This window comes from Ambystoma mexicanum, chromosome 3p (genome assembly GCF_040938575.1).
Source record: "Ambystoma mexicanum isolate Mex_15411 chromosome 3p, UKY_AmexF1_1, whole genome shotgun sequence".
Lineage (NCBI taxonomy): Eukaryota > Metazoa > Chordata > Amphibia > Caudata > Ambystomatidae > Ambystoma > Ambystoma mexicanum.
This window is the reverse complement of record NC_090925.1, coordinates 11,595,950-11,609,773: the sequence shown is the minus strand read 5'-3', so window position 1 is coordinate 11,609,773 and position 13,824 is coordinate 11,595,950. Positions and strand designations below refer to the sequence as shown.

Sequence of the window (13,824 nt, the reverse complement as noted above, 5' to 3'; positions counted from 1 at the left end):
AACGCTTGCTCGTTGTGCACCAACGCTTCTGATAGCACTGAATGCATGCAGGAACGCTTGCTCTTTGTCGGCAGCACTTATGACAGCACTAAATGCAGGCAGGAACGCTTGCTCTTTGTCGGCAGCACTTCTGATAGCAGTGAATGCATGCAGGAACGCTTGCTCTTTGTCGGCAGCACTTATGACAGCACTGAATGCATACAGGAACGCTTGCTCTTTGTGCGGCAGCACTTCTGATAGCACTGAATGTATGCAGGAACGCTTGCTCTTTGTGGTGCAGCGCTTCTGATAGCACTGAATGTATTCAGAAACGCTTGCTCATTATGCGGCAGCGCTTCTGACAGCACTGAATGCATGCAGGAATGCTTGCTCGTTGTGCGGCAGCACTTCTGATAGCACTGAATGCATGCAGGAACGCTTGCTCTTTGTCAGCAGCACTTCTGACAGCACTGAATGCAGGCAGGAACGCTTGCTCTTTGTCGGCAGCACTTCTGACAGCACTGAATGCAGGCAGGAACGCTTGCTCTTTGTCGGCAGCACTTCTGATAGCACTGAATGTGTGCAGGAACGCTTGCTCGTTGTGCGCCAGCGCTTCTGATAGCACTGAATGCATGCAGGAACGCTTGCTCTTTGTGCAGCAGCGCTTCTGATAGCACAGAATGCATGCAGGAACGCTTGCTCTTTGTCGGCAGCACTTCTGATAGCACTGAATGTATGGAGGAACGCTTGCTTGTTGTGCGCCAGCGCTTCTGATAGCACGGAATGCATGCAGGAATGCTTGCTCGTTGTGCGGCAGCACTTCTGATAGCACTGAATGCATGCAGGAATGCTTGCTCGTTGTGCAGCAGCACTTCTGATAGCACTGAATGCATGTAGGAACGCTTGCTCTTTGTCGGCAGCACTTCTGACATCACTGAATGCAGGCAGGAACGCTTGCTCTTTGTTGGCAGCACTTCTGATAGCACTGAATGTGTGCAGGAACGCTTGCTCGTTGTGCGCCAGCGCTTCTGATAGCACTGAATGCATGCAGGAACGCTTGCTCTTTGTGCAGCAGCGCTTCTGATAGCACAGAATGCATGCAGGAACGCTTGCTCTTTGTCGGCAGCACTTCTGATAGCACTGAATGTATGGAGGAACGCTTGCTTGTTGTGCGCCAGCGCTTCTGATAGCACGGAATGCATGCAGGAATGCTTGCTCGTTGTGCGGCAGCACTTCTGATAGCACTGAATGCATGCAGGAATGCTTGCTCGTTGTGCAGCAGCACTTCTGATAGCACTGAATGCATGTAGGAACGCTTGCTCTTTGTCGGCAGCACTTCTGACATCACTGAATGCAGGCAGGAACGCTTGCTCTTTGTTGGCAGCACTTCTGATAGCACTGAATGTATGCAGGAGCGCTTGCTCGTTGTGCGCCAGCGCTTCTGATAGCACTGAATGCATGCAGGAACGCTTGCTCTTTGTGCAGCAGCGCTTCTGATAGCACTGAATGCATGCAGGAACGCTTGCTCTTTGTCGGCAGCGCTTCTGATAGCACTGAATGCATGCAGGAACGCTTGCTCGTTGTGCACCAACGCTTCTGATAGCACTGAATGCATGCAGGAATGCTTGCTCTTTGTGCAGCAGCGCTTCTGATAGTACTGAATGTATGCAGGAACGCTTGCTCGTTGTGCGCCAGCGCTTCTGATAGCACTGAATGCATGCAGGAATGCTTGCTCTTTGTGCGGCAGTGCTTCTGATAGCACTGAATGCATGCAGGAACGCTTGCTCGTTGTGCACCAACGCTTCTGATAGCACTGAATGCATGCAGAAACGCTTGCTCGTTGTGCACCAACGCTTCTGATAGCACTGAATGCATGCAGGAATGCTTGCTCGTTGTGCAGCAGCGCTTCTGATAGCACTGAATGTATGCAGGAACGCTTGCTCTTTGTCGGCAGCACTTCTGACAGCACTGAATGCAGGCAGGAACGCTTGCTCGTTGTGCACCAACGCTTCTGATAGCACTGAATGCATGCAGGAACGCTTGCTCTTTGTCGGCAGCACTTCTGACAGCACTGAATGTACGCAGGAACGCTTGCTCTTTGTCGGCAGCACTTCTGACAGCACTGAATGTATGCAGGAACGCTTGCTTGTTGTGCACCAGCGCTTCTGATAGCACTGAATGCATGCAGGAACGCTTGCTCTTTGTGCAGCAGCGCTTCTGATAGCACTGAATGCATGCAGGAACGCTTGCTCTTTGTGGTGCAGCGCTTCTGATAGCACTGAATGCATTCAGAAACGCTTGCTCATTGTGCGGCAGCGCTTCTGATAGCACTGAATAAATGCAGGAACGATTGCTCTTTGTCAGCAGCACTTCTGACAGCACTAAATGCAGGCAGGAACGCTTGCTCTTTGTCGGCAGCACTTCTGATAGCAGTGAATGTATGCAGGAACGCTTGCTCGTTGTGCGTCAGCGCTTGTGATAGCACTGAATGCATGCAGGAACGCTTGCTCTTTGTGCAGCAGCGCTTCTGATAGCACTGAATGCATGCAGGAACGCTTGCTCGTTGTGCGGCAGTGCTTCTGATAGCACTGAATGCATGCAGGAACGGTTGCTCTTTGTGGTGCAGCGCTTCTGATAGCACTGAATGCATTCAGAAACGCTTGCTCTTTGTCAGCAGCACTTCTGACAGCACTGAATGCAGGCAGGAACGCTTGCTCTTTGTCGGCAGCACTTTTGACAGCACTGAATGCAGGCAGGAACGCTTGCTCTTTGTTCGCAGCACTTCTGATAGCAATGAATGTGTGCAGGAACGCTTGCTCGTTGTGCGCCAGCGCTTCTGATAGCACTGAATGCATGCAGGAACGCTTGCTCTTTGTGCAGCAGCGCTTCTGATAGCACTGAATGCATGCAGGAACGCTTGCTCTTTGTCGGCAGCACTTCTGATAGCACTGAATGTATGGAGGAACGCTTGCTTGTTGTGCGCCAGCGCTTCTGATAGCACGGAATGCATGCAGGAATGCTTGCTCGTTGTGCGGCAGCACTTCTGATAGCACTGAATGCATGCAGGAATGCTTGCTTGTTGTGCGGCAGCACTTCTGATAGCACTGAATGCATGCAGGAACGCTTGCTCTTTGTCGGCAGCACTTCTGACATCACTGAATGCAGGCAGGAACGCTTGCTCTTTGTGCGGCAGCGCTTCTGATAGCAATGAATGCATGCAGGAATGCTTGCTCGTTGTGCGGCAGCGCTTCTGATAGCACTGAATGCATGCAGGAATGCTTGCTCTTTGTCGGTAGCACTTCTGATAGCACTGAATGTATGCAGGAACGCTTGCTCGTTGTGCACCAACGCTTCTGATAGCACTGAATGCATGCAGGAACGCTTGCTCTTTGTGCGGCAGCGCTTCTGATAGCACTGAATGCATGCAGGAATGCTTGCTCATTGTGCGACAGCGCTTCTGACAGCACTGAATGCATGCAGGAACGCTTGCTCTTTGTCGGCAGCACTTATGACAGCACTAAATGCAGGCAGGAACGCTTGCTCTTTGTCGGCAGCACTTCTGATAGCAGTGAATGCATGCAGGAACGCTTGCTCTTTGTCGGCAGCACTTATGACAGCACTGAATGCATACAGGAACGCTTGCTCTTTGTGCGGCAGCACTTCTGATAGCACTGAATGTATGCAGGAACGCTTGCTCTTTGTGGTGCAGCGCTTCTGATAGCACTGAATGCATTCAGAAACGCTTGCTCATTATGCGGCAGCGCTTCTGACAGCACTGAATGCATGCAGGAATGCTTGCTCGTTGTGCGGCAGCACTTCTGATAGCACTGAATGCATGCAGGAACGCTTGCTCTTTGTCAGCAACACTTCTGACAGCACTGAATGCAGGCAGGAACGCTTGCTCTTTGTCGGCAGCACTTCTGACAGCACTGAATGCAGGCAGGAACGCTTGCTCTTTGTCGGCAGCACTTCTGATAGCACTGAATGTGTGCAGGAACGCTTGCTCGTTGTGCGCCAGCGCTTCTGATAGCACTGAATGCATGCAGGAACGCTTGCTCTTTGTGCAGCAGCGCTTCTGATAGCACTGAATGCATGCAGGAACGCTTGCTCTTTGTCGGCAGCACTTCTGATAGCACTGAATGTATGGAGGAACGCTTGCTTGTTGTGCGCCAGCGCTTCTGATAGCACGGAATGCATGCAGGAATGCTTGCTCTTTGTGCACCAGTGCTTCTGATAGCACTGAATGCAGGCAGGAACGCTTGCTCGTTGTGCACAAACGCTTCTGATAGCACTGAATGCATGCAGGAACGCTTGCTCTTTGTGCAGCAGCGCTTCTGATAGCACTGAATGTATGCAGAAACGCTTGCTCGTTGTGCGCCAGCACTCCTGATAGCACTGAATACATGCAGGAACGCTTGCTCTTTGTGCAGCAGCGCTTCTGATAGCACTGAATGCATGCAGGAACGCTTGCTCTTTGTGCAGCAGCGCTTCTGATAGCACTGAATGCATGCAGGAACGCTTGCTAGTTGTGCGCCAGCACTTCTGATAGCACTGAATGCATGCAGGAATGGTTGCTCTTTGTCGGCAGCACTTCTGATAGCACTGAATGTATGAAGGAACGCTTGCTTGTTGTGCGCCAGCGCTTCTGATAGCACTGAATGCATGCAGGAACGCTTGCTCTTTGTGCAGCAGCGCTTCTGATAGCACTGAATGTATGCAGGAACGCTTGCTCGTTGTGTGCCAGCTCTTCTGATAGCACTGAATGCATGCAGGAACACTTGCTCTTTGTGCGGCAGCGCTTCTGATAGCACTGAATGCATGCAGGAACGCTTGCTCGTTGTGCGGCAGCGCTTCTGATAGCACTGAATGCATGCAGGAATGCTTGCTCTTTGTCGGTAGCACTTCTGATAGCACTGAATGTATGCAGGAACGCTTGCTCGTTGTGCACCAACGCTTCTGATAGCACTGAATGCATGCAGGAACGCTTGCTCTTTGTGCAGCAGCGCTTCTGATAGCACTGAATGTATGCAGGAACGCTTGCTCGTTGTGCGGCAGCGCTTCTGATAGCACTGAATGCATGCAGGAACGCTTGCTCGTTGTGCGACAGCGCTTCTGATAGCACTGAATCCATGCAGGAATGCTTGCTCTTTGTCGGTAGCACTTCTGATAGCACTGAATGTATGCAGGAACGCTTGCTCGTTGTGCACCAACGCTTCTGATAGCACTGAATGCATGCAGGAACGCTTGCTCTTTGTGCAGCAGCGCTTCTGATAGCACAGAATGCATGCAGGAACGCTTGCTCTTTGTCGGCAGCACTTCTGATAGCACTGAATGTATGGAGGAACGCTTGCTTGTTGTGCGCCAGCGCTTCTGATAGCACGGAATGCATGCAGGAATGCTTGCTCGTTGTGCGGCAGCACTTCTGATAGCACTGAATGCATGCAGGAATGCTTGCTCGTTGTGCGGCAGCACTTCTGATAGCACTGAATGCATGTAGGAACGCTTGCTCTTTGTCGGCAGCACTTCTGACATCACTGAATGCAGGCAGGAACGCTTGCTCTTTGTTGGCAGCACTTCTGATAGCACTGAATGTATGCAGGAGCGCTTGCTCGTTGTGCGCCAGCGCTTCTGATAGCACTGAATGCATGCAGGAACGCTTGCTCTTTGTGCAGCAGCGCTTCTGATAGCACTGAATGCATGCAGGAACGCTTGCTCTTTGTCGGCAGCGCTTCTGATAGCACTGAATGCATGCAGGAACGCTTGCTCGTTGTGCACCAACGCTTCTGATAGCACTGAATGCATGCAGGAATGCTTGCTCTTTGTGCAGCAGCGCTTCTGATAGTACTGAATGTATGCAGGAACGCTTGCTCGTTGTGCGCCAGCGCTTCTGATAGCACTGAATGCATGCAGGAATGCTTGCTCTTTGTGCGGCAGTGCTTCTGATAGCACTGAATGCATGCAGGAACGCTTGCTCGTTGTGCACCAACGCTTCTGATAGCACTGAATGCATGCAGGAATGCTTGCTCGTTGTGCACCAACGCTTCTGATAGCACTGAATGCATGCAGGAATGCTTGCTCGTTGTGCAGCAGCGCTTCTGATAGCACTGAATGTATGCAGGAACGCTTGCTCTTTGTCGGCAGCACTTCTGACAGCACTGAATGCAGGCAGGAACGCTTGCTCGTTGTGCACCAACGCTTCTGATAGCACTGAATGCATGCAGGAACGCTTGCTCTTTGTCGGCAGCACTTCTGACAGCACTGAATGTACGCAGGAACGCTTGCTCTTTGTCGGCAGCACTTCTGACAGCACTGAATGTATGCAGGAACGCTTGCTTGTTGTGCACCAGCGCTTCTGATAGCACTGAATGCATGCAGGAACGCTTGCTCTTTGTGCAGCAGCGCTTCTGATAGCACTGAATGCATGCAGGAACGCTTGCTCTTTGTGGTGCAGCGCTTCTGATAGCACTGAATGCATTCAGAAACGCTTGCTCGTTGTGCGGCAGCGCTTCTGATAGCACTGAATAAATGCAGGAACGATTGCTCTTTGTCAGCAGCACTTCTGACAGCACTAAATGCAGGCAGGAACGCTTGCTCTTTGTCGGCAGCACTTCTGATAGCAGTGAATGTATGCAGGAACGCTTGCTCGTTGTGCGCCAGCGCTTGTGATAGCACTGAATGCATGCAGGAACGCTTGCTCTTTGTGCAGCAGCGCTTCTGATAGCACTGAATGCATGCAGGAACGCTTGCTCGTTGTGCGGCAGTGCTTCTGATAGCACTGAATGCATGCAGGAACGGTTGCTCTTTGTGGTGCAGCGCTTCTGATAGCACTGAATGCATTCAGAAACGCTTGCTCTTTGTCAGCAGCACTTCTGACAGCACTGAATGCAGGCAGGAACGCTTGCTCTTTGTCGGCAGCACTTTTGACAGCACTGAATGCAGGCAGGAACGCTTGCTCTTTGTCGGCAGCACTTCTGATAGCAATGAATGTGTGCAGGAACGCTTGCTCGTTGTGCGCCAGCGCTTCTGATAGCACTGAATGCATGCAGGAACGCTTGCTCTTTGTGCAGCAGCGCTTCTGATAGCACTGAATGCATGCAGGAACGCTTGCTCTTTGTCGGCAGCACTTCTGATAGCACTGAATGTATGGAGGAACGCTTGCTTGTTGTGCGCCAGCGCTTCTGATAGCACGGAATGCATGCAGGAATGCTTGCTCGTTGTGCGGCAGCACTTCTGATAGCACTGAATGCATGCAGGAATGCTTGCTTGTTGTGCGGCAGCACTTCTGATAGCACTGAATGCATGCAGGAACGCTTGCTCTTTGTCGGCAGCACTTCTGACATCACTGAATGCAGGCAGGAACGCTTGCTCTTTGTGCGGCAGCGCTTCTGATAGCAATGAATGCATGCAGGAATGCTTGCTCGTTGTGCGGCAGCGCTTCTGATAGCACTGAATGCATGCAGGAATGCTTGCTCTTTGTCGGTAGCACTTCTGATAGCACTGAATGTATGCAGGAACGCTTGCTCGTTGTGCACCAACGCTTCTGATAGCACTGAATGCATGCAGGAACGCTTGCTCTTTGTGCGGCAGCGCTTCTGATAGCACTGAATGCATGCAGGAATGCTTGCTCATTGTGCGACAGCGCTTCTGACAGCACTGAATGCATGCAGGAACGCTTGCTCTTTGTCGGCAGCACTTATGACAGCACTAAATGCAGGCAGGAACGCTTGCTCTTTGTCGGCAGCACTTCTGATAGCAGTGAATGCATGCAGGAACGCTTGATCTTTGTCGGCAGCACTTATGACAGCACTTAATGCATACAGGAACGCTTGCTCTTTGTGCGGCAGCACTTCTGATAGCACTGAATGTATGCAGGAACGCTTGCTCTTTGTGGTGCAGCGCTTCTGATAGCACTGAATGCATTCAGAAACGCTTGCTCATTATGCGGCAGCGCTTCTGACAGCACTGAATGCATGCAGGAATGCTTGCTCGTTGTGCGGCAGCACTTCTGATAGCACTGAATGCATGCAGGAACGCTTGCTCTTTGTCAGCAGCACTTCTGACAGCACTGAATGCAGGCAGGAACGCTTGCTCTTTGTCGGCAGCACTTCTGACAGCACTGAATGCAGGCAGGAACGCTTGCTCTTTGTCGGCAGCACTTCTGATAGCACTGAATGTGTGCAGGAACGCTTGCTCGTTGTGCGCCAGCGCTTCTGATAGCACTGAATGCATGCAGGAACGCTTGCTCTTTGTGCAGCAGCGCTTCTGATAGCACTGAATGCATGCAGTAACGCTTGCTCTTTGTCGGCAGCACTTCTGATAGCACTGAATGTATGGGGGAACGCTTGCTTGTTGTGCGCCAGCGCTTCTGATAGTACGGAATGCATGCAGGAATGCTTGCTCGTTGTGCGGCAGCACTTCTGATAGCACTGAATGCATGCAGGAATGCTTGCTCGTTGTGCGGCAGCACTTCTGATAGCACTGAATGCATGTAGGAACGCTTGCTCTTTGTCGGCAGCACTTCTGACATCACTGAATGCAGGCAGGAACGCTTGCTCTTTGTTGGCAGCACTTCTGATAGCACTGAATGTATGCAGGAGCGCTTGCTCGTTGTGCGCCAGCGCTTCTGATAGCACTGAATGCATGCAGGAACGCTTGCTCTTTGTGCAGCAGCGCTTCTGATAGCACTGAATGCATGCAGGAACGCTTGCTCTTTGTCGGCAGCGCTTCTGATAGCACTGAATGCATGCAGGAACGCTTGCTCGTTGTGCACCAACGCTTCTGATAGCACTGAATGCATGCAGGAATGCTTGCTCTTTGTGCAGCAGCGCTTCTGATAGTACTGAATGTATGCAGGAACGCTTGCTCGTTGTGCGCCAGCGCTTCTGATAGCACTGAATGCATGCAGGAATGCTTGCTCTTTGTGCGGCAGTGCTTCTGATAGCACTGAATGCATGCAGGAACGCTTGCTCGTTGTGCACCAACGCTTCTGATAGCACTGAATGCATGCAGGAACGCTTGCTCGTTGTGCACCAACGCTTCTGATAGCACTGAATGCATGCAGAAACGCTTGCTCGTTGTGCAGCAGCGCTTCTGATAGCACTGAATGTATGCAGGAACGCTTGCTCTTTGTCGGCAGCACTTCTGACAGCACTGAATGCAGGCAGGAACGCTTGCTCGTTGTGCACCAACGCTTCTGATAGCACTGAATGCATGCAGGAACGCTTGCTCTTTGTCGGCAGCACTTCTGACAGCACTGAATGTATGCAGGAACGCTTGCTCTTTGTCGGCAGCACTTCTGACAGCACTGAATGTATGCAGGAACGCTTGCTCGTTGTGCACCAGCTCTTTTGATAGCACTGAATGTATGCAGGAACGCTTGCTCGTTGTGCACCAACGCTTCTGATAGCACTGAATGCATGCAGGAACGCTTGCTCTTTGTCGGCAGCACTTCTGACAGCACTGAATGCAGGCAGGAACGCTTGCTCTTTGGCGGCAGCACTTCTGATAGCACTGAATGTATGCAGGAACGCTTGCTCGTTGTGCGCCAGCGCTTCTGATAGCAGTGAATGCATGCAGGAACGCTTGCTCTTTGTGCGGCAGCGCTTCTGATAGCACTGAATGCATGCAGGAACGCTTGCTCGTTGTGCGCCATTGCTTCTGATAGCACTGAATGTATGCAGGAATGCTTGCTCTTTGTGCAGCAGCGCTTCTGATAGTACTGAATGTATGCAGGAACGCTTGCTCGTTGTGCGCCAGCGCTTCTGATAGCACTGAATGCATGCAGGAATGCTTGCTCTTTGTGCGGCAGTGCTTCTGATAGCACTGAATGCATGCAGGAACGCTTGCTCGTTGTGCACCAACGCTTCTGATAGCACTGAATGCATGCAGGAACGCTTGCTCGTTGTGCACCAACGCTTCTGATAGCACTGAATGCATGCAGGAATGCTTGCTCGTTGTGCAGCAGCGCTTCTGATAGCACTGAATGTATGCAGGAACGCTTGCTCTTTGTCGGCAGCACTTCTGACAGCACTGAATGCAGGCAGGAACGCTTGCTCGTTGTGCACCAACGCTTCTGATAGCACTGAATGCATGCAGGAACGCTTGCTCTTTGTCGGCAGCACTTCTGACAGCACTGAATGTATGCAGGAACGCTTGCTCTTTGTCGGCAGCACTTCTGACAGCACTGAATGTATGCAGGAACGCTTGCTTGTTGTGCGCCAGCGCTTCTGATAGCACTGAATGCATGCAGGAACGCTTGCTCTTTGTGCAGCAGCGCTTCTGATAGCACTGAATGCATGCAGGAATGCTTGCTCTTTGTGCACCAGTGCTTCTGATAGCACTGAATGCAGGCAGGAACGCTTGCTCTTTGTGCGGCAGCGCTTCTGATAGCACTGAATGCATGCAGGAACGCTTGCTCGTTGTGCGGCAGTGCATGCAGGAACGCTTGCTCTTTGTCAGCAGCACTTCTGAAAGCACTGAATGCATGCAGGAACGCTTGCTCTTTGTGCAGCAGCGCTTCTGATAGCACTGAATGCATGCAGGAACGCTTGCTCTTTGTGCAGCAGGGCTTCTGATAGCACTGAATGCATGCAGGAACGCTTGCTCTTTGTGCAGCAGCGTTTCTGATAGCACTGAATGCAGGCAGGAACGCTTGTTCGTTGTGCGGCAGCACTTCTGACAGCACTGAATGCATGCAGGAACGCTTGCTCTTTGTGCGGCAGCGCTTCTGATAGCACTGAATGCAGGCAGGAACGCTTGCTCTTTGTCGGTAGCACTTCTGATAGCACTGAATGCATGTAGGAACGCTTGCTCTTTGTGCAGCAGCGCTTCTGATAGCACTGAATGCATTCAGGAATGCTTGCTCGTTGTGCGGCAGCACTTCTGATAGCACTGAATGCATTCAGGAACACTTGCTTTTTGTGCGGCAGCGCTTCTGATAGCACTGAATGCATGCAGGAACGCTTGCTTTTTGTCAGCAGCACTTCTGATAGCACTGAATGCATGCAGGAACGCTTGCTCTTTGTGCAGCAGCGCTTCTGATAGCACTGAATGCATGCAGGAACGCTTGTTCGTTGTGCGGCAGCACTTCTGACAGCACTGAATGCATGCAGGAATGGTTGCTCTTTGTCGGTAGCACTTCTGATAGCACTGAATGTATGCAGGAACGCTTGCTCTTTGTGCAGCAGCACTTCTGACAGCACTGAATGCATGCAGGAATGCTTGCTCTTTGTGCAGCAGCGCTTCTGATAGCACTGAATGCATGCAGGAGCGCTTGCACTTTGCGCGCCAGCACTTCTGACAGCACTGAATGCATGCAGGAATGCTTGCTCTTTGTGCAGCAGCGCTTCTGATAGCACTGAATGCATGCAGGAACGCTTGCTCTTTGTGCAGCAGCACTTCTGACAGCACTGAATGCATGCAGGAGCGCATGCTCGTTGTGCCCCTTTGCATGTAGCGCAATGATATTTCTTTTTTATTCTACAGGTAACTGAAGCATGGACAGAAAAGGCAAGATGGAAAGTGAACGGCGGCATGCTTCCTGACTTTGAGAAGGGGTCCATGTCTACCAATCTACTACCCTCAGGAAGTTACCGGGAACTAAAAGTGGAGGCGGCCACTGATTGCACTAGTGAAGCATCTGATTTCACTATACACGATCACACTACTCCGATAAAGAGGTTAGAAAGCTGTGATCAGGGGATCCAAAGGTGGCTCCATTGTGCACAAAGCAGACAAGAATCCTGCAGCGCCAGGCCAAGCACTGGTCGTAGGAACTTTTTACACGAAAAAGGCCAATCCAGTCTTTCCAAAAACACGCATACGGGCGAAAGAAAGTCTGCCTGCAGTGAGCTGGAGAAACTCCTCAGTGCTAAATTAAATGTGATGGCAGTGAAACCTTACGAGTGCCCAGAGTGCCAGTCCCGCTTCACTCAGAAATACAGTCTGACTGTACACATGAGAAGGCACACCGGAGAAAAGCCCTTTCAGTGCCCGGAATGCCAAAAACGGTTCACTCGAAAACTACACCTAAAGCGCCATGGAAAGGCACACACTGAAAAATCTAAAAAAGTGGCGCTACATTCTCAGCAAAAAACATACCTTTGCTTTGAATGTGGGAAAATCTTTACACATAGACGCTACCTGAAGAGGCATGAGAAAACGCACAAAGCACGCCCTCAACAAAAACCGCATGAGTGCTCTGAATGTGGGAAAACATTCAGGGAGAAACGGCACCTGACGAAGCACCAGAGGACTCACGCGGAGCAGAAACCCTATCAATGCACGCTGTGCCAAAAAGGCTTCACTCACAGAAACTCTTTGACCCAGCACGCAATAACACACCTGGAAGAAAAGCCATTTCAGTGCACACATTGCCAGAAAAGCTTCAGCCGCAAACTCAGTCTGACGCAGCACCAGCGGACGCACACAGGAGAAAAACCATTTCAGTGCACGGAATGCCAGGCAAACTTCAGCTTGAAAGCTACTCTGAAGCTACACTGGAAAACACACACCGGAGAGAAGCCCTACCATTGCGCAGAGTGTCAAAAGAACTTCAGTTTTAAAAATAGTCTAATTTATCATGAGCGAATACATAGGGGAGAAAAACCTTTTCAATGCACTGAATGCCAGAAAAGCTTTACGTTGAAATGCAACCTGACTCAACATGAGCGAATACACAGAAGAGACAATCCCCCAGTATTCAGAATTCCACCATTGCCTGATGCCAAAAAGCATTCTGACTCTACATAACGACCCGCACGCACGCACGCACGCATGCACGCATGCACACACACAAGACATGGAACAGCACTGTCCAAGCCACTGAAACATCATGTTGAAAGCTACCCTGGATGTACCTTGAAGAAAATACACAGGACACGGATCCTATCGGTACAGACGGTGGCAAAAAAGGTCAATTTGAAAAGCCAGTTCATTTTATCACAGTAGAAAGCACAAGGAAGAAACATATTAGTGTGTAACATTATTCTGAAATACCATATTTACTTAACATTGCAGGGAACATGCAATGAACAGAAGGAAATATGAAAAGACGTGTTCCCCCATCATGTTAGAGGAATGTTTGAGGGATGTGTTATTGGGAGCCTGATCTCATCACTTTAGGAAATACTAGCAGGCATGTCTCCCTCCCCCATCATGTTAGAGGGATGTGTTATTGGGAGCCTGATCTCATCACTTTAGGAAATGCTAGCAGACATGTCTCCCTCCCCCATCATGTTAGAGGGATGTGTTATTGGGAGCCTGATCTCATCACTTTAGGAAATACTAGCAGGCATGTCTCCCTCCCCCATCATGTTAGAGGGATGTGAAATTGGGAGCCTGATCTCATCACTTTAGGAAATACTAGCAGGCATGTCTCCCTCCCCCATCATGTTAGAGGGATGTGTTATTGGGAGCCTGATCTCATCACTTTAGGAAATGCTAGCAGACATGTCTCCCTCCCCCATCATGTTAGAGGGATGTGTTATTGGGAGCCTGATATCATCACTTTAGGAAATACTAGCAGGCATGTCTCCCTCCCCCATCATGTTAGAGGGATGTGTTATTGGGAGCCTGATCTCATCACTTTAGGAAATACTAGCAGGCATGTCTCCCTCCCCCATCATGTTTGAGGGATGTGTTATTGGGAGCCTGATCTCATCACTTTAGGAAATACTAGCAGGCATGTCTCCCTCCCCCATCATGTTTGAGGGATGTGTTATTGGGAGCCTGATCTCATCACTTTAGGAAATACTAGCAGGCATGTCTCCCTCCCCCATCATGTTAGAGGGATGTGTTATTGGGAGCCTGATCTCATCACTTTTGGAAATACTAGCAGACATGTCT

At 50.6% G+C, this 13,824-nt stretch overlaps 1 protein-coding gene across 1 annotated transcript in view; it reads left to right on the top strand.

Moving 5' to 3' along the window:
* The window catches only part of LOC138580070 (uncharacterized), a 253,223-nt gene extending 240,037 nt beyond the window's left edge, over positions 1 to 13,186 (top strand). The window contains exon 4 of the mRNA XM_069650321.1: positions 11,464 to 13,186. Coding sequence (XP_069506422.1) covers positions 11,464 to 12,729 — 1,266 coding nt within the window. The 3' untranslated portion in view covers positions 12,730 to 13,186. The remainder of the gene's footprint in view (positions 1 to 11,463) is intronic.
* Positions 13,187 to 13,824: the final 638 nt, after the last annotated feature.